The 23,229-nt window shown below is 41.9% G+C and overlaps 3 protein-coding genes across 8 annotated transcripts; 1 reads left to right on the top strand and 2 right to left on the bottom strand.

The window, feature by feature from the left end:
• Positions 1–12: 12 nt before the first annotated feature.
• Positions 13–11,021, bottom strand: itga6a (integrin, alpha 6a). 5 transcript variants are annotated; one of them, XM_085920296.1, is made up of 26 exons: positions 10,805–11,021; positions 8,861–8,967; positions 6,447–6,571; positions 6,236–6,315; positions 5,899–6,160; positions 5,696–5,827; positions 5,352–5,565; positions 5,023–5,216; positions 4,838–4,932; positions 4,587–4,714; positions 4,261–4,350; positions 4,131–4,192; positions 3,879–4,048; positions 3,640–3,783; positions 3,448–3,563; positions 3,189–3,354; positions 3,024–3,110; positions 2,874–2,953; positions 2,708–2,782; positions 2,537–2,639; positions 2,279–2,449; positions 2,117–2,206; positions 1,892–1,999; positions 1,712–1,810; positions 1,521–1,646; positions 13–848 (listed from the first exon to the last, which is right to left on the bottom strand). In XM_085920296.1, the coding sequence occupies exons 2-26, from the start codon at positions 8,890–8,892 to the stop codon at positions 684–686; spliced, it is 3,114 nt and encodes a 1,037-aa protein (XP_085776422.1). In that variant the 5' UTR covers positions 8,893–8,967; positions 10,805–11,021; the 3' UTR covers positions 13–683. The 5 variants fall into 5 exon arrangements, with proteins under 5 accessions (XP_085776422.1, XP_085776418.1, XP_085776417.1 ...); XM_085920294.1 differs by lacking the exon at positions 10,805–11,021 and adding an exon at positions 1,250–1,374 and having other exon boundaries at positions 701–848; positions 3,189–3,351; positions 8,861–9,091; XM_085920293.1 differs by lacking the exon at positions 10,805–11,021 and adding an exon at positions 1,250–1,374 and having other exon boundaries at positions 701–848; positions 8,861–9,091.
• Positions 11,022–13,875: 2,854 nt separating this feature from the next.
• Positions 13,876–16,280, top strand: dlx2a (distal-less homeobox 2a). The gene is made up of 3 exons (XM_085920321.1): positions 13,876–14,325; positions 14,961–15,145; positions 15,246–16,280. Exons 1-3 carry the CDS (start codon positions 14,001–14,003, stop codon positions 15,603–15,605), a joined length of 870 nt encoding a protein of 289 aa, XP_085776447.1. The 5' UTR covers positions 13,876–14,000; the 3' UTR covers positions 15,606–16,280.
• A 2,503-nt stretch (positions 16,281–18,783) lies between these two features.
• dlx1a (distal-less homeobox 1a) lies at positions 18,784–22,503 on the bottom strand. 2 transcript variants are annotated; one of them, XM_085921106.1, is made up of 4 exons: positions 22,020–22,503; positions 20,660–21,240; positions 20,345–20,544; positions 18,784–19,936 (listed from the first exon to the last, which is right to left on the bottom strand). In XM_085921106.1, the coding sequence occupies exons 2-4, from the start codon at positions 21,168–21,170 to the stop codon at positions 19,679–19,681; spliced, it is 969 nt and encodes a 322-aa protein (XP_085777232.1). In that variant the 5' UTR covers positions 21,171–21,240; positions 22,020–22,503; the 3' UTR covers positions 18,784–19,678. The 2 variants fall into 2 exon arrangements, with proteins under 2 accessions (XP_085777232.1, XP_085777233.1); XM_085921107.1 differs by having other exon boundaries at positions 20,660–21,282.
• Between the last annotated feature and the right edge of the window lie 726 nt (positions 22,504–23,229).

Genomic DNA, 23,229 nt, shown 5'->3' on the forward strand with positions numbered 1-23,229 from the left:
GAGACCTGCAACTTTGTCACTTCAATTTTTAAGAATATTTATTCCAGTTCACAATTTAACATTCCTGAATAATCTAATTCAGGACATTTAGCTATGCCCTGTTAGATTCACACACAAAAATGTTTTTTTTTCAGTGACCATACTACCTTAAAAATATAAAATCACATTTATTCACAGCGAGTCAACTGTGGGTATGATTGCTGTTCTTTAAAAAAAAAAAAAAACTACAAAAGTCCTCAAATACAACACATACAAGAAGTCAACTGTGCCGTTTGTGCATATTTTTTTTAAATTCCGCAAGGCTTCGATGAGAGTACCACTATGTCACATCAGTAGTTCATTTTTAAATGCACTTAAGTCTAGTTCACATTTAAAACTGGACATCTTTGGCTCTATCATACATGAATTATCAAAAAAATAAATATACATTGTGCAGAAATTATATACAAAAGATACATGTAGAAAAATCTTCTATACAGTAGAAAGACTCAAGACTCATGTGAACATGAAGAGAAATCGGCTGACATCACAAATGATTGTCTTTCACTGGCAATATAAAAAACTGTACTAAAAATTCTGCCTTTGCAAAGATAGATGAGCATAATTGTTCTTACCGCTCTTGTATTGGATCTTCATTGGATTGTGCAATTCAAGAGGTTGTCTCTAATTGGTAGCCTGAAGGCTCAAGAATAACTTTCATCGTCGACCCACGTCGTCATCCAAGGCTTCTTCTCAAAAAGATCCGGTTTGACTTTGCCGTCTTCATAGTGAGGAGAATCCTTCCGGATGCGCACGGCGTGATATTGGGGGACGGTGTCCTCCTGCTTGGCGCGTTTGAAGAAGCCACACTGGATGGACAGAAACATGATTTAAAAAAAAAAAAAAAAAAAAAAGAAAAGTAGACAACAAACATGTAAGAGTTGCACTGGCTGGGGCAGAAGAAGAATGTTAAGCATGCTTTTTGCGGTTCATTGCACGTTTCCGAAAGCCAAGGCCATGTCAGCTTAAGCACCTGCAGAGAACACGATTCCACAACAACCATCTTGTGACACAAGAGCAATTTGTTTTGGTTGTGTGCAATGTGTGTCAGGTTAAAATCTGGGCAGAGCTTTATATCAGTGCAAATCTAGAAAAGGTTGTTTCTTCGCAGAGGAGAAACGCTTTCAAGCCTAAAGCTGCCGAGGTGAGTTCATTAGTCGCCGCGCATGCCCGAGCTGTTTTTTTTTTTGGTTTTTGCTTATTTTAGAACCTTTTCAGAGCATAAAATCAGGCCTCAGCAGAGAGCTTGTCTTTGTCAGAAGGCTGAACATGGATCTCGGCCTTGTGATAGGCCGCATCGTACTGCTCTTTGGTTGCTCTCTTGAAGAAACCACACTGAAGGGAATGGGGGGGGGAGTTGAGGATGATCAATCAACAATTACAATATATCACAACATTTCATTACAATACAGTTTTTCATTGGCCAGTGCATCCCTATTAGCCAATTGGACTGAATGTGTATTGTCACGCCTCCCACTCACCTTCCAAAGCAAACAGACCAATAAAGCCAAAATCAAGATTCCTGCCAGAACAGCTACCACGATGATCCACCAGGGGACGCCACCGTATTGGGCCACTGTGCTCTCTGGGAACACCATGAGCGTCACCTGCCATGTGAAATATACGATTGGAATCCGCCACAACGTCATCAACATCAACTTCTACGCCTTACTTCGGTGTCAGGAGTTTTTAGAATCATGTTTGTGGCCCGGTTGTGGAGCACCAGCGAAGCCTTCACAATAATATCCAAGGATGACAGAGAAGTGTAATCCTGAGTGAAGACAAAACCACATCAGGGCTGGGAAGTAACCAAGCATTAAGTAAATTGAGGGAAAGTTATTTTCATCATCACCTCCAGAAAGGTGGAGTTCCACAGACGAGCTCGGAGTTCCACAGTGGACCCGTCGAGTCCACGCAAGGGACACTTGAGCACCACACACTGCAAATCTTTCCCACACGCCTTAAAAGGAAAGAGTACGTTTCAACATTTATGACTTGAGTTCCACTTTAAAGCTAACCAAGCTTTTTTTTTTTTTGTGCTATGTGAATCAATTTTACCCTGCAAAAAAATGCTCACCAAAATCTTATTTTTTCCCGACAGTGGCCAAGTCTTGCTTTTAGTTTTTTTCGGTGCAATTTCCCGCTTTGTCCTGAATGCAGAGTTCTCCTGAAAGCACATCCGTTTTTTACGAATTAGCAAGGAAGCGATTACTTGAACGTCTTTTGTGTTTAATTCTACCTGGATATGCTTTAAAGGGTTGATCTCAGACTCTGGTGTACAAACGATGTCACGCGCTTCTTCTTTAGCATTTATTTTCACCAGATACAAAAGCCATTTGCCATTTTGATTGGATTTGGGCCACTGGATGTGCAAGGAAGATTTGACGGAAGCGCCCCACAAGTTGTTGATCTGGGGAAAAAAAAAAAAAAAAACAGTTGATAATAGTCACGACAATTTTAATTTGACTCTGGCAGGACTTGAATCATATCAACGTACTCTGAAGGTGTAATTGACTAAACTACCGATCTCCTCTTCGCTCTTCATGGCGCTTTCTCCTCTCACGACTCCTCCGAATGAAACCCGATGAGGGTTGACTTCCCTGACGGAGACCAGCAAAATCATTCGGACCTCCTCGTGATGTGTTCACGTTCTTACTGTCGGACGTACCCGGTAACTGACAACGGCAACTCAACCATCACTTTGGCTTTGATTCTCACATTAGCCAAATCTTGTACGCTCGTTCTGAGTCCGGGGGGGGGGGGGGGGGAAAAGAAAAATGTAACTCCGGGGAAAAATTTTACAGAACACGGCAGAGCTTCAGGTGAGCTCTTACGTTTGGAGCTGCAGGTCGATATCGATCTCTGTCGTCTCCAGAGTCATCGCCGCGGTGCTCAGGATGATGTAAAACGTAACCTTAGTGGAAAAAGAAAATTGTTCTTATTTGAAAAGTGCCGTGTGAGGAATGTAATATGTGAGTTTGTACCTCGGTGCCTTGCTTAAACGGGTTGCCAAGCTCGCAGTCGGCTTGGGAGCCATTTTGATTGGCCACGCAAATGATCTGCTTGTCCATCTACGGCAAAGTTACAAACACTTCAGGAGAATGGAATGGTCATATTATTTTGATGATTATTATGGTCATCCGCTTTACCGTTTTGCGATGCGAGCGGACGCCCGAATACGAAAGCGTGTCGGGGAAGGATCCCGTCAGCTTGGCTTCGTAGGCGTCATCCCCGTGCAAGTTGCTAACGGTCAGCCGCAGAGCCAAGTCCTTCCTCTCGTAAGTCAGATGAAACACGGAGACGTTGTCCTTCCTGCTGAGGTGTAGATCATCAAAACGACTTTCCCCTTAATATCCTCAATGGGAGATTATTCGATTTGATTTGAAAGAGGTTCTTTGTGTGACTCACATGGGTAAAGGTGAATAAATGTCTTGATTGCTTTGCTTGTACAGCAATTTGTAATCCATCATCAGGTTACTGCGACAAACGTGATCACTTCCACATCCTTCCTTGACAAAATTGACCTACCAAAAAAAAAAAAAAGACGATGATGACAGTAATGTTTCCATACTTGAATATAAAAATGAATTGTCATTTTACCTGGATGTTTTCATTGATTGACTGAGAAGAGTCCAAAATAGGCATTAGCTGCGGGAGGCCGCTCTTTGGCTTTTGTCGCTTCGTGCCAACTATTTGTGCCGACACCTCAACGGGAATACTTCGCATTTTATCCTTGATGTTCTCCTATACATTAAAAAAAGAAAGAAAAAAACATTATTCAAAATTGTGTACATGCTCGATGTGTAGATGCTTTATGATCTTTTTTTTTTTTTTTTCACCTTTAACTTGGCTTTTATCTTAATGCACGTTTCCTGCTTTTGTCCTCGGAGGTCCAAGGTGCCGTTAAAGTGGTGTTCCGTTTCCGAGTTGGATTTATTGAAGAACGCGACTCTTGAGAGCAAGCCTTGTTTCCTGCGAATTCCGTCCAACTCCACAGAGTAGCCGATAACTGCGGCGGAAGAGGACGACGCGAGATAAGAGACCCAAGAAAGCTTCCGTGCGGATAATAAAATCAAAAATGATTTACGTACTTATTCTCGGGTTGTACGATGGCGGATTTGCTCTGTAGCTGAAGCAAGCATCCACAGTGAAGCTAAAGACAGAAAAATATTTTTGCCAAATTACACTCGAGAGAGTTTTCCATTATGAGTGAATATTTACCAGATGTTGCTTCCACAGTTCTTTATTGTTAGGTCGATTTCCCGTGGGGAGATTTTGACATCTCGCTGGATACTAATGACTGGTCTTGCTCTGAAAACGAGGGAAATGTAATTGTAGCAATCAGTACGTATTGAACGCTTTCAAAATACTTCATCAAAATAGTAGATTGCGCTCTAATGCACGCCGTGCATTAATTATCGGATACTTGAACGAATTAACGCCTCGCTTCACCAACATTATTTCTCTCTTGATTAGCGTTATTTTAAAAATGAGCTAAATTAGTGGAAAATGAGAAATCGAGACAATTCAGTGTAATGTTTAAAAACCTATAAATGAGTGCCGAGTCTGAGAGAGAGCCCACGGCGAGGTCTGGATAAGAGTTGCTGTCTAGGTCCATGTTGCCTGCCAGAGAATAGCCAAACAGTCGGATGTTGTAATCTTTGCCGGAAATAATCTGGAATCAAATACAAAAACAACCGCAAGTAATTCCGATATCAAAACCTCATCATGAAACAAAAGTAGTTATCCGTGACAAAGTGAGATCGATTAATTGTCATGCGTAATCTATAAAACCAACCTGAGCCGGGCGTGTGTTTATCCCCTGCGCTGATCCGTGATAAACGTAGACCTTTCCCGTACCTCCATCATCATACGGTGCCCCGATGGCGATGTCTGGTTGAGGGAGGGAAAACAATTATTGCGACAATAATCGAGTTAGCTGAGAACAGCATACAAAAAAAAGCAACAGCGCCACCAAATAACCTTGATAAGCATCTTGGTTGATGTCGCCGATGTTCTCCACCGCTAGACCAAACATGGAGTCTCTGGTCCCGTTGAGACGGACAGGAGCGACGCCTCGCCATCGTCCCGCCTGGTTGATGTAAACATAAGCGGCGCCTCCGACGTCTTTGTCCTTCATGTAGAACTGGGGCGCTCCGACGATTATGTCCTGCCAACTGGGGTCAAAGTGATCCCATATTAGTCATTTTGGACGTGACGACGGCGGCGTAGTTGGTTGCTAAGCAACCGAACAGAAAGTAGCCTGGTGCCTACTTTCATACCCGGCAGATTAATGTGGACATGCAACACACCCGTCTCCGTTCAAGTCCGCTACGGCCACGTCGTAACCAAAAGAGGACGCCAGCCCGGGCCCGTACAATGTGTGGTCCACGGTAAGTCGGGTCGAGCCGTGGTTCTCTTTCCTCAGCAGCAGGACGGCACCGCTGTGATTGGCTCTGGGCGCCCCAGCCACCACAGTTAGGCCACGCCCCCTAGTGATGCTGTGACCGGAGTCCAGAGAGAATCCTAAACGTGAAAGGAATCCGAGAATTAACGGCGTGGTCAGCCATCACGACAGGTTCCTCGTTTCAACCGATCTCAATCAATCAGATGATCGTAGGAAATTTGATGTTTTTTTTTTTTTTGGGCGTCTCACCGAGGTAGCTATTGGCTGGCACGGGCACGAGCTCTGGGTTCAAGGCGTGCTCGTCGCCGACTTCATAAGGGCCGTCGTCGTACACGCCCATCTCTAAAAGGGTGTTGTTTTTTTGCTCGACACGTACAATGCCTGACGGAAAAAAAAAAAAAAAAGACTTAATCACAGGCACCCAACGAAGCGACCATTAAAGGTGTGGAGACCTTTCCAGTTGTACGCTCCGGGTGCTCCAAAAACCAAATAATGGTAGTCTTTGGTGAAAGCGGCAGCCAGACCCTGCTGACACGACCCGAACATCTCGTGTCCCCTGGCCCTGCCCTCGCAGAAATTCCAGCTGCCGCCGTCCTCGTCCGAAGACTCGTCGATGGTCAGGTCTTGGCTCAGGACGTAGCAGCGGCCTGTGATGTCACGGGCCTCCTGGGCCGTGTTCACAAACAAGCGCTTCTGGTAGCGATGAGCGCACGTCTGAAGCGATGACAAGATTTTTGCTTTTTTGTTTCATTCATTCCAGAAGGTGTCTTTTTATATTTAAACACTTACCACAATCTTCCCGCCGGGCCCTTGACTCTGCACCGTGACCCCCATCCACTGGTTCTCCTTGTTCTCAACTCGGATATCCTCTTTCAAAATTCAGACAAAGACAAAGCCACGGCATGAACGCAAATGCACAATAGAAGCTTCAATGGACACAAAGAGGCCATGGCTGGGTTTCCTCCAGATGAGATTGGACGGGATGTGGAAAAACTCTTACCTTCACTGTCAAATAAAATTCGTTCACAATGGTGAGAGTAGTTAATGTCACATTTGTAGAGTCCTCCAGTGATGTTGGCGTTCTGTTTCCCCAAAGCTCGAGCTCGGGGGGCACCGATCAATAACCTGAGAAAAAAATAAAATAAATTGGTGTCACTTTAAGTCAGTTCTAATTCCAGCCATCAAACCAAAACAACCGAATGAATTTGACTGAATCGTCTTGAGGGCAAACTTTATCTTTCATAACCTTGAGAATTGGCCAAACAATGTCACAGTACAGCGAAACAGAAACACAGCTGTACAGAAAAATAACATGTAGGAGGATTTTTGACAAGAGGAGCTTCTTGACGATAAAAAGTCAAGAAGTATGTGAAAGTTTCTTGGGCACTGCCCGGAATTTCCTTACGGCACAGAAAGGAAATCCTGTCTAGCTTTTGGACTCTTCTCCTCGCGTCATTTTCTTTGAGGTTCTACAGATCTTCTAGACCAGTTGCCCAACAGGGCCTGGGGGAGGTCTGACGCTGAGATGTAAGAGCAAATTGCAAACAAACCACCAAATATAAACAGGAGCTGCTTTTTTTTTTTTTTTTTACTAAGTTGACATTTTCAGCAGCATGTGATGTCATACAAGGAGAATTCTATTGGACATTTGCATCATATCGAAAAGATCTCAGGGGTGTCCACGCTAGCTTACTCAACAGCGATACAAGATGAGGAAAAGCACATCAGTGTTAGAATTGTAAAGCAGAGCCGCCGGGAAAAGTTGTAGAATTTAGCAAGTGACTGAGGGTTAATATTGACATTAGCATGTAACACTGCCTTCTGGTTTGTCAGTGAAGCAGTGCTTTGCTCCACCAAAATGAATGACCTCAAATCTGCCTTTGCAAAGAAAAAAAAAAAAAAAAAAGAAACAGCAGAGGCAGTGTTTTTCATTTTGTTCTGAAAAACATGCGAGGCTGAGCTTTGTTTGGTCTGTCATTGCGATCGAGGTGCCAGTCGCTGCAAACAATGATTGCGCCGCAACGGAAAAGTTGTGCACGGAAATGAAGTTGCTCTTACTCATAACAAACTTGACCAGATCTTCACAATAAAACAACATCTAGTGTTTAGAGCCTTCTTTTGAAATGACAAGCAAAAATGTGATCAATTGTCTCAATTTTGCCTCCTTTCTCTATTTACTAAATCTTTCGATTGGATTCCGGCCCGCATTCATGAGCTCATGTGACTCGGCAGCTAATTAGCCCGACAAGTCAAGTGAAAGCTGATTGAGCCAGCTAAGGGAACTAGCAACCACTTCCAGCTGTGAAGCACCACGCTGACATTACGGAAGCAACAGCGAAGAGTTCAACACTTCCTTTTTAGTCATCGAAAGTCATCCGGTTGTGGGTGAACTAGTATAACTAAATAACTAAATGAATAAATCATTGACACTCATGTTCAATTTATTCCTTTTTTGTGTAGTATGTGCTTTGAGGTTTTTCGAATCCACGAGTGCTTTGGCTCAATGAAGGATGATATAAAAAAAAAAAAAATCCAAATGTTTGCACCCAGCGTGAGCTTCTGTTGCCCACCCGCAGTCACAACATCAGCGGAGATAAAATTCCACAGGTTGTAGTAATCTCTGTGAAATCTCTGTGCCTGTGGTTATCAGGGCTTGTCGTTCGTTCTAACCGCTCACGCTGCTGCGGGGTCAAGCAGGCGTGCAGCCTCAAGCCGGACGCAAGCTTCGACACGCCGACGTGCTCGCCGCCTTCTGCAAGAGAAAGCTGAAGTCCCTCAAATCAAGTATGGCAGAATTTAAACTGCTACCTCAGGCTTGGCTTCGAGGTTTCGGCAACCACAGAACAATTTTTTTATTGTCTTCTAGACACTTGAGAATACAAATGTAAATGGGTGGACTAACTACACCCCAAATACTGTATGATTTGTTCGTACTGATTAATTTCCCCTCCATAGACAACCCTTATTTCAGTCTGATTGGTTGTATCAGGTGTAAATCCACTATCAACCACTAGATGGCGTCACAATAGCTTGAGATGTTAATTGGAAAAAATAAAAACAGGTAGCAACTTGCCACTAGCTTACACAGACTAGTTCTGAACATAACTGCAACAAAGAACCATTTTACAAGATGAATCAACTTTCAATTAAACAATCAAGCCACATGTGGGGGGGGTCTTCTTCCAGAGGCCACCCGGCTTGACCTTACAGCACATTTGCATGACACTTGTCACCATTGTTTATTCACTTGCCTGCAATGCGCCTCATGCATACATCACAATAAAACTCACACAAAATGGAAAGTACTTTTTAGGCTACGACAAAAACTTCAATCATTGTTTGAATGGCGAAAAGATGCACATTCGTGATGTTACAATGTTGCATAAGGGAAATGTAAAAATTGCGGAGACTCACATTCGTTTGTCTGGGTTGAGCTGCCGGTGCATGGCGAGAGAGAATCCGAACAGACTCCCAGGCTCTCCGTCTTTCCTGATCACATAGTTGGTGTCCAGGTTGAAGGCCTGCAGAAGAGGTGCGTTCAAAAAGTAGAAAAGTGCCAGGCAAAATTCCCCTCGTGGCAGCATCCCGGTGCGAGTTTTGGGTGTAAAGTTGCAGAAGCACAATCGCTCCAGTGCGCTCAGCTCAGCCGACACTGGGACACTGGAAGCCGCAGCCGGTTGATTGACCTCCGGGTGGAGGGACTGAGCCACAGCGCCCTCTTTGGTCAAACGGTGGTATGACAAAAAAAAAAAAAAGTAATTGTTGACATAAATAAATAACAAAATAAAATCACATTGAATCCCTGTGAGCTAGCAGCCATTTTCAGAATTTTTTCTTTCAAAAGTCCACGTAGGCGTTTTTTTTAAATGCTCAAAAACTCAGCTATACTTATTAATCTACATTTATGTTATTTACATCAAAACATTATTTTACAAATTACTTTAAGCAGCCTGGCACTTCATTGATTTACACCAGTATAAATTAATAGAATATTGTATGTTAAGATCACCTTCTAGGTTTTTGTTTTTTTTTACTTTTCTGTTTGATTTAACACTATCACCTTCTACGTTTTATTTGATTTGCTTTTCTGTTTGAGTTAACACTATGCTTTGTTTTCCTCAGTGTTACGTTTATGAGGTGCTAGGGAGGTGTGACAGCAAGGCACGATTTATTTGACCATTTTCTTCAGCTGTTACTTTGTATATCTGCATAAAGCCAACAAAAAAGATGGTTAAAATGAAAAAAAAGTGGAAAATGCAAAAGAATCTGAAAAGTCACCTAATCACATTTTAAGGGGATAACAGGCAGAGGTCAACTCAGCTGCACAAATAAACATCTCCATTTGACACCAAACGGTGAGAGAAGCACTTGCATTGAGTAAAGCAAACTAAAGTGAAAGTGCTTGCGATTGAAGTGCTGCACTGTAAACGCAGGTTAGCGGAACTGATTTGAACTGCTGCATTATTGATGCCATAATCATCAGACGGAGGAAAAAAGGCATCAATTATGAACATGCTAGCACCTGCCATCCTGATTAATAAGTCATCAATAGTCACCAAGGTGCCTGTAGTGTTACACCGTTTAACCAAACAGATTTGGGTAGCATTGATCTTAACTCTGCAAAGGTTTTTAGTCTGTCTGCTCAAATCGGATGGCAACGAGAAGTTTAACCGAGCCAGGCCATGACATTGCACAAAGTGGCTATTGTCACGATGCGTGTGAATGTGTGTGTGTTAGTCGGAGTCAAACCGCATCCCTAATTGCTGCAAATGACTCTCGTGTGAAATGTGTGAATGGCATCTCTTGTTAAGTCGCATTTGCTCATCGATGCATCACACTTAAACACATCACAGGCTTCAAGCAGGCCATGATCTGATTGTGGGACTACTTTGTGGATGAGTGAATCGCTGGAGATAAAAATCTGTTTCGGAATTTTCAAAGATGAAGACAAAAATTTAAAGGAAGGGGGTCAGATATGTCTATTTGGCTGCTCAGAAATGTAAAAAAATATAAAAAGAGGATTCCATGAGTGCATTGTTGTAGCTCAGTAAATAAATATTTAGTGTTCAACATTAGCTCTGAGTAGTTAGCGGATGTAAAAAAAAAAAAAGTCTTGTGGTGTTTTGTTCACTTCCTCAAAAAGTAGTTCAGATGAATTTACAGACGAAGTGACTTGACACACTTTAGAAAAAGATGTCAAAGGAAAATAGCAACCACAAGTGCTTATTTCCTTTCACGGCCACATTATGAAAATTTTCAATTTGCATTGAACCCTACTGAGCTGTTTGTGGGTTTTTTTTTTTGTTCCCGCAGTGCCTTTGTGTGTTTGTGCCCAAAGAGGCGTGTAAGTGCCTTTACCTGAGATCAAGCCGGTGCACAAAAGAACACTTTCATGTGCATTCTGTCCCAAGGCGTTCGGTCGGCGTAACAGGAGCTGGCTCGGGAGGGTTCTATTGTGCGGGTCGGGAGGGTTAGGGGATGATCGATGGTCGATCAGGTGACCCGTTTGTAGGTGACGAAAGCTTTCTTCTTCAATTAGCTGCTCGTTTGTTGGAATCAAGTGAACCCTTCTTAAGTCTCTGTGTGGCCTCAAGAAGTGTGCTGTGTCTGTGAAACACATTTTCAAAATATGGCTTTCAAGGATGGATGGCTAAGTCATCATATTTCCATTTCAATCAAACAAAAAGGCAAACAATGAATGGTCAGAACCAAATAGTCACGGAATAGACACACCCAGGTATCTCCAGCAAATAGACCCGTCCCAGCGTGTGAATGCTGAGCTCATCATCAACCCCGAGATGTGGCTTGTACGTGAGCGTGTGAAGTGTAGCGTTAAATGACGCTTTGCTAGCAGCTGATCCCGCTCCTGTTGTGACAGCGCTACTCTCCTTTGTGGGGAGACCATCCGCACTAAATCAGAACACACACACACACACACACAAAGGCTTGCCTGCCATTTTATGGAGCAGAGGGGGTCGTGCCATCCCGCCAACTCAACAATGGAGGGAACAGGACCTCGCAGACCTCATGAAATTCTTTCTCAGGCCGGGCAGATGACACGGGGATCTGGGGGGATCCTTTTATTGTTCCTGTAAAGTGAAGTGACACTTTGTTAGAGCGAAAAGTACATTCCCAGATCACCGTCTCATTAAAAAATCACTAATAGGTTTTCAAATGTACACTCTTAAAATGGCCAAACTGGGTGAAACAGCTAACCCAGAACTGGGTCAGATAGGACCCGAGCCAATCTGCTGGGTTAAAAGTAAGCCAATCTACTGAAAATGTAATGAAGCTTTTGCTACTTGTCCAGCTCATTTCAACTTCCTTTCAATTGTTGTTGTCTCACAGGCTTTTGTTGCTAAAAATAACTTCTGCCCACTGCATAATGCCCCATGACTGATTGTTAGGAAACACATGCTCAATGGCAAATAACCTGGTGGAAGCTAACAAAAAAACCTAAGCCACAAAAAAACAAAAAAAAAAAGCCACGTCCGGAGCGCTGCAGAACATACGCAAGCTCTCCAACAAAGAGGTCAAGGGACACTCGGAGGATCATTTCCATGTTTACAAGGAGCAGATGAACTGGAGCAATTTTGCTGACTGTCTAATAAAGAACAATAGAAGAATCACTAAGCCATTGACTTTTATCTTTAGCTCGTATTATAAAAGTATTTCAAAGCTGAAACGTCGTGGTGTGTTGTCATGGAGATGATTGCTCCAAGTGTCACAGCAGGAGCTCACCAAATCGCTTTACTTTTACTGAGCGAGAACTCTTCTGCTCTTCTTTTAACATAATAAGACCTGCTGGTGCTCCATGTTGATTTTAATCAATCAATAAACAAATAATGGAAAAACTGAAATAATGACCGTAAATCTGGAAGATTGGGGGAAGATCCAGAGAGTCCATTATATTGTGCAGGTGCATCTTATGAAGCAGAATTTTCATCTCCTCGCTTTGTTGTCTTTAGGAAAGCATTTGCATGCTTGGGATTCTTTCAGGGACAGGGTGGATTTTTTTTTTTTTTTTAAACCATGCTAGCTCACAATGTTATACATTTGAAAGGCAGCCTGCAATGGAAAATACTGAACTGGGCAATTGTTGCTCATGCCAGGCCTAGTGAATGAAAGACGGAATGAATGAGCAGACATGTTTCACTAATGAGCTGGAGCTTTTCAAGGAAACAATGCTGCAAGACACATGCAGAGTTCCCCGGACTGTAACATTTTAATGGACACAATGGAGCACTAAAATGAGGAAAAGCCAGCAAAGGCCTCTGCAGGTGGATTTACCTGCATGATTACGTCATATTCTCTGTGTTTGCTAACCAGCAGTGTTAACTTCCTCTTGTTCTGTTTGTCTCTGTCAGCAACAAAAGGACAGTTGAAGGTAGACATTTTTAAAGTGTGTATCCACCTTTTGTGACATTTTTTGCTTGGTGCTGTGCAGTAAGATTTTTTTTTCCAATGTAATATATGCCTTGATTCAATAATGGCTGTGAAACAAGAGGGCAATTAGGCCAGCCAGTCCAACGTTTGTGCTGATATGTGCTTTGCTGCCATCTTGTGGGCAAAAACGGTCTGTGGCTTTGTTCTGAACATCAGAACATTTTCAATTAATTTATGTGGAGTTACACAACTGAAACGACTGGGGCTAGCATATAATGACTATTATTATTATAATTATTATAATAATAATTATTAATATTACTATTATTCTCCTTATCATTATTAAACCGTTTATTTAAAAATTAATGAAAGTGTTTTTTAATAACGTCACTCGTTTTTTTTTGTATTTGTCAACATGGAAACGACAAATACGTGTAATACTGTTTTCTACCACGTGAGAGCGCTATTGTATCGACACGACTGTGTTCCGCGCGATGGAACAGCGTTTGTTTTTGTTTTTTATTTTTAAAAAATCTTACTCAACCAAATCTCATCCCAAAAAAATGAACGTTGACATTTATAGACAATCAACCACATTTTGATGACTTAAAGTGAGTTTTCAATATTCAGAACAATCACTATTTTCATTTTTTTGTTAACTGTCGATATAAATGTGACAATAGGTCTGTTTAAAAAAAAATCATTCCGCTATATTTAAGAACTGTATCAATTTGAAATAGGGCATAATAAAATCTTACAAAATACTGTAAGGAATAAAGAAATACATTGATTATTAATTTGCAAAAGGTGATATTGTTTATTGAGATACAGATTCGTCTGTTCCTTCTGATAAAACACAGAAAGAGGACTCTGAAATATTGTCGCGTATTTGTTTGCAAATCACTGAAATAGAGGAGTGGGCATAAAAAAAAAAGGGGGGGGGGTCATACATCGCGAAGCAGTCAGTGTTGTTCCTCTTTCGTCATTGGTTGGCGTGACGCGCTCCCACCCTCTCATAAGCACGCTCCTTCCACGGACCGTGGCAGATAATCACAGGCCACCGAGGGAGGGAGACTCTTTTAGCCCACCCTGGGATGCTTTTTCCCCCCACTCGACAAAGAGCACAACCAGATTCTGGACGCGTTTGCATCTTTGCGCACATTTCGAGATGACAGGAGTTTTTGAGAACCTCAGCACTGATATGCACTCCAACCAGATGACCTCCACTAACTACCACAGCTTGCACAAGTCGCAGGAGTCGCCCACCCTGCCGGTGTCCACGGCTACGGACAGCAGCTATTACAACAGCCCGCAGCACGGACACTCGTGCGGCGGATCGCCCTTTGGACCCCTCGGTTCTTTCCAGTACCAAGGCAGCGGGGCCGGTACGGTACCGTACAACTCCAAGTCTTACGACATGGCGGCCTTTAACTCGTCTTACGGCGCCTACGGCAGTTTTGGACCCAGCTCCTCACCCACTCCTGCCGAAACCGGTATGGAACGCACATTTTGAACTTGCATGCACAAATGTGATATTTCCCTTGAAAATAATTCAAAATTAGAACGTGATGCATAGAACAATAAAATATATTGCTTTAAACGCAATGTTTAGCATCCATCTAGTTAAATATCTAATAAAGTCCACGCTTTACTTTGAATGTAAATATTAATCGTAAGTTTATAGAAATGTAAGAAAATATTATATCAAAATTAAATTAGAATTTTTAAAAAAATAACATGCATGCATTGCATGGTCACATTTTTGTTTTCTTCTGCATGCTAGCTGCCTAAGTTGCTGGAAAATTTCACAATTTTGGAACTAGTTTATTTTATCTCATGCGTATATGTAGAAATATAACGGGGGGGGGGGGGTACAGTCCAAATCTTGCACGCACACCCATAAAGAAAAGAAAATATAGCCACAAAAATATTCTGTGGAAAGTCTTGCATGCACACGCCCATTGTAATAAAGTAACAAAAATAGCTTTCTGTTAAAAAACAATGTCCAATGTCAAATTATAACTTGCACGCACACAGCCATATAGTAAAAACAAAAGTAATACTCCCCCAATCCAAATCACGCACCCAGTGCCAAAACCTCAAACAACATTCCAATGTCCTCCCGCAGAAAAAGAAGAGAGTGAGCCAGAAATCAGAATGGTGAATGGAAAACCAAAGAAGGTCAGGAAACCTCGAACCATTTATTCCAGCTTCCAACTGGCCGCGCTCCAAAGGCGCTTCCAAAAAACCCAATACTTGGCGCTGCCCGAGCGAGCCGAGTTGGCTGCCTCCCTGGGCCTCACGCAGACACAGGTGGGTGCCTGACTATTAAAAAAAAAAAAAAAAACAAACACCACCACATCCCCATGGAGAGCGGAATCAGTGTAGCAATAACATGTCATCTGCTCCATAGGTGAAAATTTGGTTCCAGAACCGCCGTTCCAAGTTCAAGAAGCTGTGGAAAAATGGCGAAATCGCACCTGAGCAGCACGTCCCCGCCAGCGAGTCGCCTCCGTGCACCTCCCCGCCTAGCGCATGGGACTTTCCACAGACTCAAGGCATGAGTAATTCCACGTTACCTCCGAATGGCAGCAGTCCGTCCAACAGCGGCGGCGGCGGCAGCAGCAGTGCCCCCTCCTCTTCCTCTTCCTCTTCTTCATCGTCCTCTTTTTTGGCCAATTACTCGTGGTACTCCAACACGAACTCGATGAGCCACCTGCAACCCGCTCTGCTCCATCATAACCCGGCTATCACTGCCGGGACAATATTCTGAAGAAGAAAAAAGAAAAAAACAACCGGTGACGCTGGTGTTGAAAAATATACGCGCGCATTCATTTCTGGACGTCTGAGTGGGTCCTACTTTTACGCGCGGAAGGAAAACTGTGGACGTTCGCCACATTGACCCACATTTTGGCAGTTATTTTTCTATTTATTTATTTTGTTTATGTCCAGGGTGAAATGAATGAATGAATGGACCACTTTTATGCTGGACTTATTTTTTTTAACATGCCGTTTGTTAATTATCATGTTGCCAAATTCCAACCTTGCCCGTCAGTGATGTAGCAAAGGTCAACTGTATCGTGCCTTTTTCGACTTGACCTCATCTTGTGTGATATTTAGCTGTGGGGGGGAAAAAGAGCCCCAAAAAAAACAAAACTTTTTGGACCGGTTTTTATTGTCTGCAAAAAAAAAGATCTGATTTGTATTCGGAAACACAAAACCCAATAATAATCTTGTAGAGCTGTATATCTCCACGTATGTGTAAATATAACTTTTTGATCGCTCATGACTTTTATTTTTAAAGGCGATTGGTACAAACATCTGTTTTCCACCGCAAGCTACTGATTGTCTTTCATCTAATTGACTTGGATCAGACTTAATTGTGTTTTTGTCTTTATTTATTTGTTTTTTTTACAGTGCTTCATATGGTTATTTAAATAAACATGTTTCCCGTGAACGCGTCATTCTCCTTTTCCGTTTAAAGTTCTGCTGCTATTTATACTGACAGAAATAGTAAAGGTTTTGCGTGCACACACACACACACACACACACACACACACACACACACACACACACACACACACACACACACAATTAAGTGTGTTAAGGCCTACAGTGATTGGTGCCAATATGTTATTGACACAAATAACAAAGAAAACCATAAATCAATAACCCAATATTGGCTTTGAGTCATATTTAAGCATTTAGATAAGATATAGACAGATACATGGATGGATAGAAAGAATTTTCAATATGATTATGAAAATAGAATATCACTTCTTCCATCAAATCACTTTCCAAAATCCTTTAACCACCACAGACATTTTGTTGTGATATTGACCTAAATGATTCCCACTCAAACAGCCCCTAAAAAAAAAATAATAACAACTGAGCCTCATTATTTCTTGATGCCCAATTTTGTGGCTTGCATGCAGCGAGCATCCCTTTTTGAATGTGCAACTTGTAAATGCCACATGCACTCCGGGTTTCCTTATTTGTCCTCGCACTGTGCTGTAATTCCACTCATTATGAAAACCTGCAATTACTCCCATAATTCGGCACCATTTCAGGCCTCCTAATACGGGGTGTCATTTTTACCCAAGACAGTCTCGAGCATCAACATTGTCCAACTTGCATGTACACAATAAATGGCAACTATCAATGCATATAGTTTTCAGCCCAAAGAGTAACTTGACTCAAGCATAATTAGATCCGAATTAGCCTGAATTGCGGGATAACTGCTGCTTTAAATTTGCAGCGGCAAAAATTACTCATAATTTCCCCCCACCCCGCCACCCCCGACCCAAAGATTACCAAGACCTCGAGTGCACAATGTCATCAGCGTAATGAGGAGTAAACATTTATGCTAATAATCGGCATTTTTCTCCTCATCTGCTATAAAAAGGGGAAATAAAGCAGGAGATTTTCCCAGTCATATTTGGATCTCTGGAGCACAACATGCACGGGGGAACGGATTTTTATTTTAGAGCTGAAATTGGAATTTAAGCGCTTTGGGGGAACTCTTGGATGTTTATTCGTCATTAAAAGCTAAAAGGTGGGTTATACATTTTCTTGTCATATATTTTGAGATTTTATTTACCATCAATTGCCATGTATATTGTGTATATTGCATGGATATGGTACCGTTTTGCATGCAGTCTGCACCTGCAAGCAATTTGCACCGCACGTCCAAAACAGCCAGCCAAGACCCCGCTTGCATATATGGCAGCTCACCCTCCTCTATTTTACACCAGAATTTATTTCAAGGCTTTATCACTGTCGATCGGCGCTTAAAAGATTCTTCGAGGGACCCACAAAGCAAAAGGTAGAAGAGAGAGAAAGGGAGAGAGAGAGCAAAGGAGAGAGAGAAAGGAAAAATTGCTCATAATTAGCCCAGAGATGGGAAACTGCATTAGAATAAATAAGGGCGAAATGACTGTAATTATGGCGGGTTTGATGGGCTCGGCTCGGTATAATCAAGAAGAGAAAGCAGCGAAATAACGCTGACCCTCTTGGATGAGCAGCTGCGCCTTTCTCGGTGCACAAGAAGAGCAGCCAAATTGACGTTTGGCGCAGCACAACAATACACGAGCTTGCTTCGTGCATGGAGAGAGAAACACCCGGGGATTGGCGAGGTGGGCGTGGGCACCGTGCTTGGACACGCAAGTTTGATGGAGAGAGAAAAAAAAGAAACAAAGAAATAGAAAGAGCACAAGAAGAATGTATCTTTGCAGTATGGTTTTATTTGAATGCATTATAGTTTTATTTTTTATGTTAGTGCGTTTGATTGTTTTAGACGTGTATGTGCAATTTGGATTTGGATAAATGATTGGTAGATTTCATAATTATTAAAATTGTGATAGTATACGTAAAAAAATACCATAAAAATCTGATAGAATAATAATATCATGTAAGATTAAATCGTGTTGTAATTGTAACACGCTGATAAAAATATCTAAAAATATAAATACAATTCTCAATCAAATGGATTGTTATATAACACTATTTTTAAATTTTATTTTATTTAAATTTTCATGTGCTCCAGTTTATTTCGGACATATGTAACGTGTTTATATCAATTGATATTTTTTTGCTTGAAAAACACTATTTAAAATGCATTTTAAACCCTAAATGGTTAGGCTGAGTATTTGATAAAAATGGCAATGGATGGAAATGGCTTATTATTATATATTATAAATTATATTTTCATGAACTATGGCTCCCATAAAGGCTCAACGTGGGTGGGGGGGGGTTCCTTATAGTTTTGGCCCTTGCTTGCCCCCGTCTTTTTGCAGCACCTGCTTATACATGCAGGAGTAATTATTCAATAAAACCCGCATCAACCCCCCACCCCACCCCCGATTGTCTTGAGAAAAAAATTAAAAGAATACGAGTTGTTGAGTTAATCCGGATTTTTTTTTAAGGCAAATCCCCCCCCCCCCCTTTTTGTTTTAGTCTGCTGACAACATCTGAAGCAGCAGCAGCGACACAATAGGCTGCAAGCCAAAAATGATCATAAATCATCTTTTAGTCATTTGCATGTGCACGATGCTTTGTGTCTAAACCTATAAAACAGCGCAGCTCCACACACGGTTCTTCACATAAGTTAAATCATTTTACTGCTTTGTGAAAATGTGCACAGTATGTACATAAAGAGCCAATAAATTAAAGAGATCAATACAAAACTATTTTTTTTTCCTGTGGACTAAAACACATATGGACGAATTACAGCAAGCCTAAAAACCTTTCACAGCCAGTAGAGCACAAAACAATTTGGGGTTATCTATAAAACACAGTGAGAAATGAGCTGCTCGTCCTGTGGGTATTTCTTTTTCATCTCTTCACAAAACTTGAAAAGCTTTTGCTCGCGTATAGTGCAGCATGAATGTTGTTTTCTCAATTTAAACACACAAATAGAACACAAGACTGGCCTGAATAGAAGAAGTAAAAAAAAAATCCCAATAATTTAACTTAAATAATAAACAAGTTCGTACAATATGCTCTGAATGATAACAAGTATATTTATCGATATAATTTGGTTCAGGAAATACTCATGATTGGCCTTGTGATGAATGAAAAGTGATGTCATCATAAATAAACAATGACATTTCTCTCAAATGTGATTTTCTTTTTTTTTTTTTTTTTAAATAAAGAGCACCCCCCCCCCCCCCAAAAAAGCGCTTGTGAAAGATTTCATACGTGGAGGTCATCTCTTTCAAGTTTCTTAGCGTCATCTTCATCTGGTTCCGGAATGAGGCGCCCACCACTGGTGAGGGGGGGAGCAAATGCCCACGCTCCGAGCTCAAGCTTTCCGGGCATGGCGTGGCGTGCATGGCCGACGTGAGTTCACATGAGCTGGGAGGATTGTTGCATAGACTCCTGGTGTGTACCGGCGTACCACGACGTGTAGGCCGGGATGTAGGACCCCGTGGTGGCGCCCACTGACGTCTTCCCACCGATTGGCGTGCTCCAGGCGGGCGCCAGCGTGGGAGACCCGCTAGAGAGTCCGCGGCCTGTGGCCAAGGCGTTAGCGTCAATAGTGCCACCGCCTTGCTTCATCAGTTTCTTGAACTTGGACCTTTTATTTTGGAACCAAATCTTCACCTGCGCGAGGGTTCCGAAAGGAAAGCAGCAGCGTGAGAAAATGGGCGTTGCTACTTGGACGCACGGAGAACGTCACACACCCGCAAAAAAAATAAATAAACAAAGTGAGACGGGAAATTAAAACAACTGTCATCAGAAAACGGGAACTATACAAATCTCAGTGGGGAAAAAAATTCAAACATTTTCTGGAAAAAACGTGTCTGAATAGTGGAATAAAAAAAAGATGCAATTAAACTTAATTGTGGTCATTAGAACAATAATAGTTGAATTGCATTTGGTGAATATTTGTTAACATGCATCGCAATTCATATGGAAGGAAAAAGCACGCCGATAATTGCGAGGAAAATGAAATGTAATATAGTAAAAAAAAACATGCGCAAAACAAATAAAAATAGAATAATAGCTTGCCTGTGTCTGAGTGAGGCCCAGAGACGCAGCGAGCTCGGCTCTCTCCGGTAAGGCCAAATATTGCGTTTGCTGGAATCTCCTGTTGAGAGCTTGAAGTTGTAAACTGGAGTAGATGGTCCTTGGTTTGCGGATCTTTTTCCCTTTGCCGTTGAATCGGACCTCTCCTCCCTCCACCACAGCGTTCTTGGCACTTTCTGGTGCTGAAATGAAAAAAACAATTAATGAATGCACGTGGGTGGGAAACGGGACTATAATTAGCATCGCAATTGCAAACCTCGGTTACGCAATCGGATCCGTTATTTTCGACGCGCTTACCTGGCTCTTCTAAGCGGGTCTGAGGCAGGGCCGAGCTGTTCTGGTAAGTTTGAACCGAGCTGAGGTACGGGCTGTTGGAATGGCTTCCCACAGAGTTGATATAAGGATAGGCTAAGGTTCGGGGGAAGTTCGGGGCCGGGCTGTAGCTGTCGTGCTGTCCGTGGCCTGCAGAATGTAAACAGTGCACGGGGTAGTGTCCGTGGGACATGGAGGACGGAGACATTTGCTGACCGGCGGGCCCGAACTCCATGAAAACGCTTTTTCCTGAGGCGGGACTGTTAAGACTTTCTGGGATGGCTGTCATTGTCATCTCTTCCGGCGGCTCTCGTCCTCCTCCTGCTTTTGTTGTTTGAGTCCAAACCGGGAGGGCTCCCAATTTAAGTCGAACCGCTTTTTTCTCCTTCCTTTCATAAGAAAATGCAGTTTGTTCCCGTGAAAAGTCCCAGGTATGATGCTGCGGATCGAGATAAACTCCCCCAAAGGTTTGAATCTGGTACTCATGAATATTCATCCAAGACGGTCGCTGATTGGTTCATTGGCTCCGAGAGGCGAGCCCATTGGCCCGGCTGCCTTCGAGCGACCTGAGCGAGGAAGACGAGCGCACAACCTCAGGGGCTTCAAATCTTCGTCATCAGCAGCACAAATGACAATTATCACTTTCACATTACAATTGGGATTAATGATATTTGTATACAAATTGGATTAAGGTCAGATGACGTAACGCTGTTATTATAACCCGATTCATAACACGCACGTATTCTTATTGTGAGGAAAAATGTCAAACATAATGATTCTTAATTTCCTCAAACGACTTCATAATATTAATAATCGTAATATACAGGAAAAAAATGTACTATACTACGAATCATAACTGTAAAGAGGAAAAAAAAATTAACGTTCAAGCTTGTTAAAGTTGCTGACCGCTTTAATAAATGTCATTGTAATTAAAGCTCCCAATGTGCCTTATTAGCATAACACAGAGTTCAATTTTCATAAGTAGGCCGGTAATTAGTCACTTGCAATGGCACGGGGTCTGTTACACTCGCACAAGCATAAAGGTGAAACAGTATGACAGTTTCCACATCATTTATTATTATTTTTCTTATATTTTAACACAACAACCTGACATGAATTCGCCTGTTAATCCTGCTTCATATTTAAACGCTTCTTTCATCTGCCGTTTTTTTTTTTTTTTGCGTGTGTGTGTGTGGGAGGGGTTGCGTCCAGCCTTCCACAACATGAGCAATTATCCCTGATAATCAGATTTAATTAAATTGACTATTGGCTAAAACACAGAATACAGGATTACACGTTAAAAAAAAAAAAAAACGCACACAGGTTATTAATGTTAAGAATTTACCGTGGAGCGCAGAATAATCTGCAGATGAAGCCACACGTGTAGTCTGCGTTTGTTTGCATGCGAAGGAGCAAAAAGTATCCGCCAGGAGTTGGGTTCTTCATTCCGGACTTGTCGTGCAGGCTGCACGGAGCTGATGCAGCGGCAGCCGACTGCCTCCATCTCCACCTGAACAACTCATCAAAGCCAGTTAAATTCCCTCGCTGTCATTAGCAGCCCAATTACATAATTGCATTGAAATAAAGCAGCGGCAAGTTGCAAATGCGAGTGGCGAGCCTGATGTGCACAGATGCCAGTGTGCTGCCTGAACTTGAAGATTCTCTCAAATATAACCAAAACTGGTCCCCTTGCTGCCCACCCCCTCTCCCTAAAATAGGCCAATTTGAAGTGATTTCTCTGGGATTATTACTTTAGGGGGGGAAATGCTTCAAGACTTGCTCTATCAACAATGATAATGACAGTACAGCCGATAATTATCATCTTCCAGAACAGAGGACAGATTTTTATGGGCACTTGGTGGGTGCGACTGATAACTGTCATTATTTTTCCCACGATTACAGTATCCACGAACTGGAGCTGCTCGCACAACAGAGTGCGAGCAAATGTGAAATAATAAAGTAGTGACACTAATGATAAGAAGGGTAATGAAGACTTTTTTTTTCCCCACGAGAAGAGGGGTTTTTTTTCACAAGAGAGGGAATTTAGTTGTCAGTGGACTTTCAATCCCTAAAAACAATCCATTTTATAAAAAATATATATATATATTTTTGTTACATTTAAAGACTGAAAATCTTGCAATTCATGCGCCAGGCCAATAGTGGGCGATGTCACAAAAAAATGACCAATAGAAGCGCTTTTATACAGACTTTCGATTTCAGTTACATTTGACCAATTAGCGTAAAAAAATCAATCACCCATATTATTAAAACCTCTGAACCTTTTTTTTACCTCTTCAGAAATGTAAATGGACAGATTTCACCATTGTGGAACCAATAAAGATAACATTATTATATAAAGTGGTATTTTAATAAAATAAAATAAAAAATCGGGTATTTTTTGCACTACAACAAATGTGTAAATTTTGGATCTTAAAAGGATATTTTAGCTTAAAAATATAGAATTTACTGATGATTTAGGCAAATGTATCCTAAACCTTATTTCAAACGCTTTATGTACTTTTCTTTTTAAATATTTTAAGACATGAACTAACTGT

Source organism: Syngnathus leptorhynchus, chromosome 9 (assembly GCF_054491065.1).
Source record: "Syngnathus leptorhynchus isolate UIUO chromosome 9, UIUO_Slep, whole genome shotgun sequence".
Lineage (NCBI taxonomy): Eukaryota > Metazoa > Chordata > Actinopteri > Syngnathiformes > Syngnathidae > Syngnathus > Syngnathus leptorhynchus.

What these genes read in the sequence shown, in the direction of transcription:
- itga6a (XM_085920291.1), bottom strand. Translation starts at nt 9,030, where the DNA reads ATGCTGCCACGAGGGGAATTTTGCCTGGCACTTTTCTACTTTTTGAAC. An exon ending in CGGAGCGTACAACTGGAAAG is followed by an intron (nt 5,828 to 5,898) that starts GTCTCCACACCT and finishes TTTTTCCGTCAG; the next exon opens with GCATTGTACGTGTCGAGCAA. An exon ending in ACCCTTTAAAGCATATCCAG is followed by an intron (nt 2,207 to 2,278) that starts GTAGAATTAAAC and finishes ATGTGCTTTCAG; the next exon opens with GAGAACTCTGCATTCAGGAC.
- dlx2a (XM_085920321.1), top strand. Translation starts at nt 14,001, where the DNA reads ATGACAGGAGTTTTTGAGAACCTCAGCACTGATATGCACTCCAACCAG. An exon ending in ACCCACTCCTGCCGAAACCG is followed by an intron (nt 14,326 to 14,960) that starts GTATGGAACGCA and finishes GTCCTCCCGCAG; the next exon opens with AAAAAGAAGAGAGTGAGCCA. An exon ending in TGGGCCTCACGCAGACACAG is followed by an intron (nt 15,146 to 15,245) that starts GTGGGTGCCTGA and finishes TCTGCTCCATAG; the next exon opens with GTGAAAATTTGGTTCCAGAA.
- dlx1a (XM_085921106.1), bottom strand. Translation starts at nt 21,170, where the DNA reads ATGAATATTCATGAGTACCAGATTCAAACCTTTGGGGGAGTTTATCTC. An exon ending in GACCCGCTTAGAAGAGCCAG is followed by an intron (nt 20,545 to 20,659) that starts GTAAGCGCGTCG and finishes TTTTCATTTCAG; the next exon opens with CACCAGAAAGTGCCAAGAAC. An exon ending in TGGGCCTCACTCAGACACAG is followed by an intron (nt 19,937 to 20,344) that starts GCAAGCTATTAT and finishes ACCCTCGCGCAG; the next exon opens with GTGAAGATTTGGTTCCAAAA.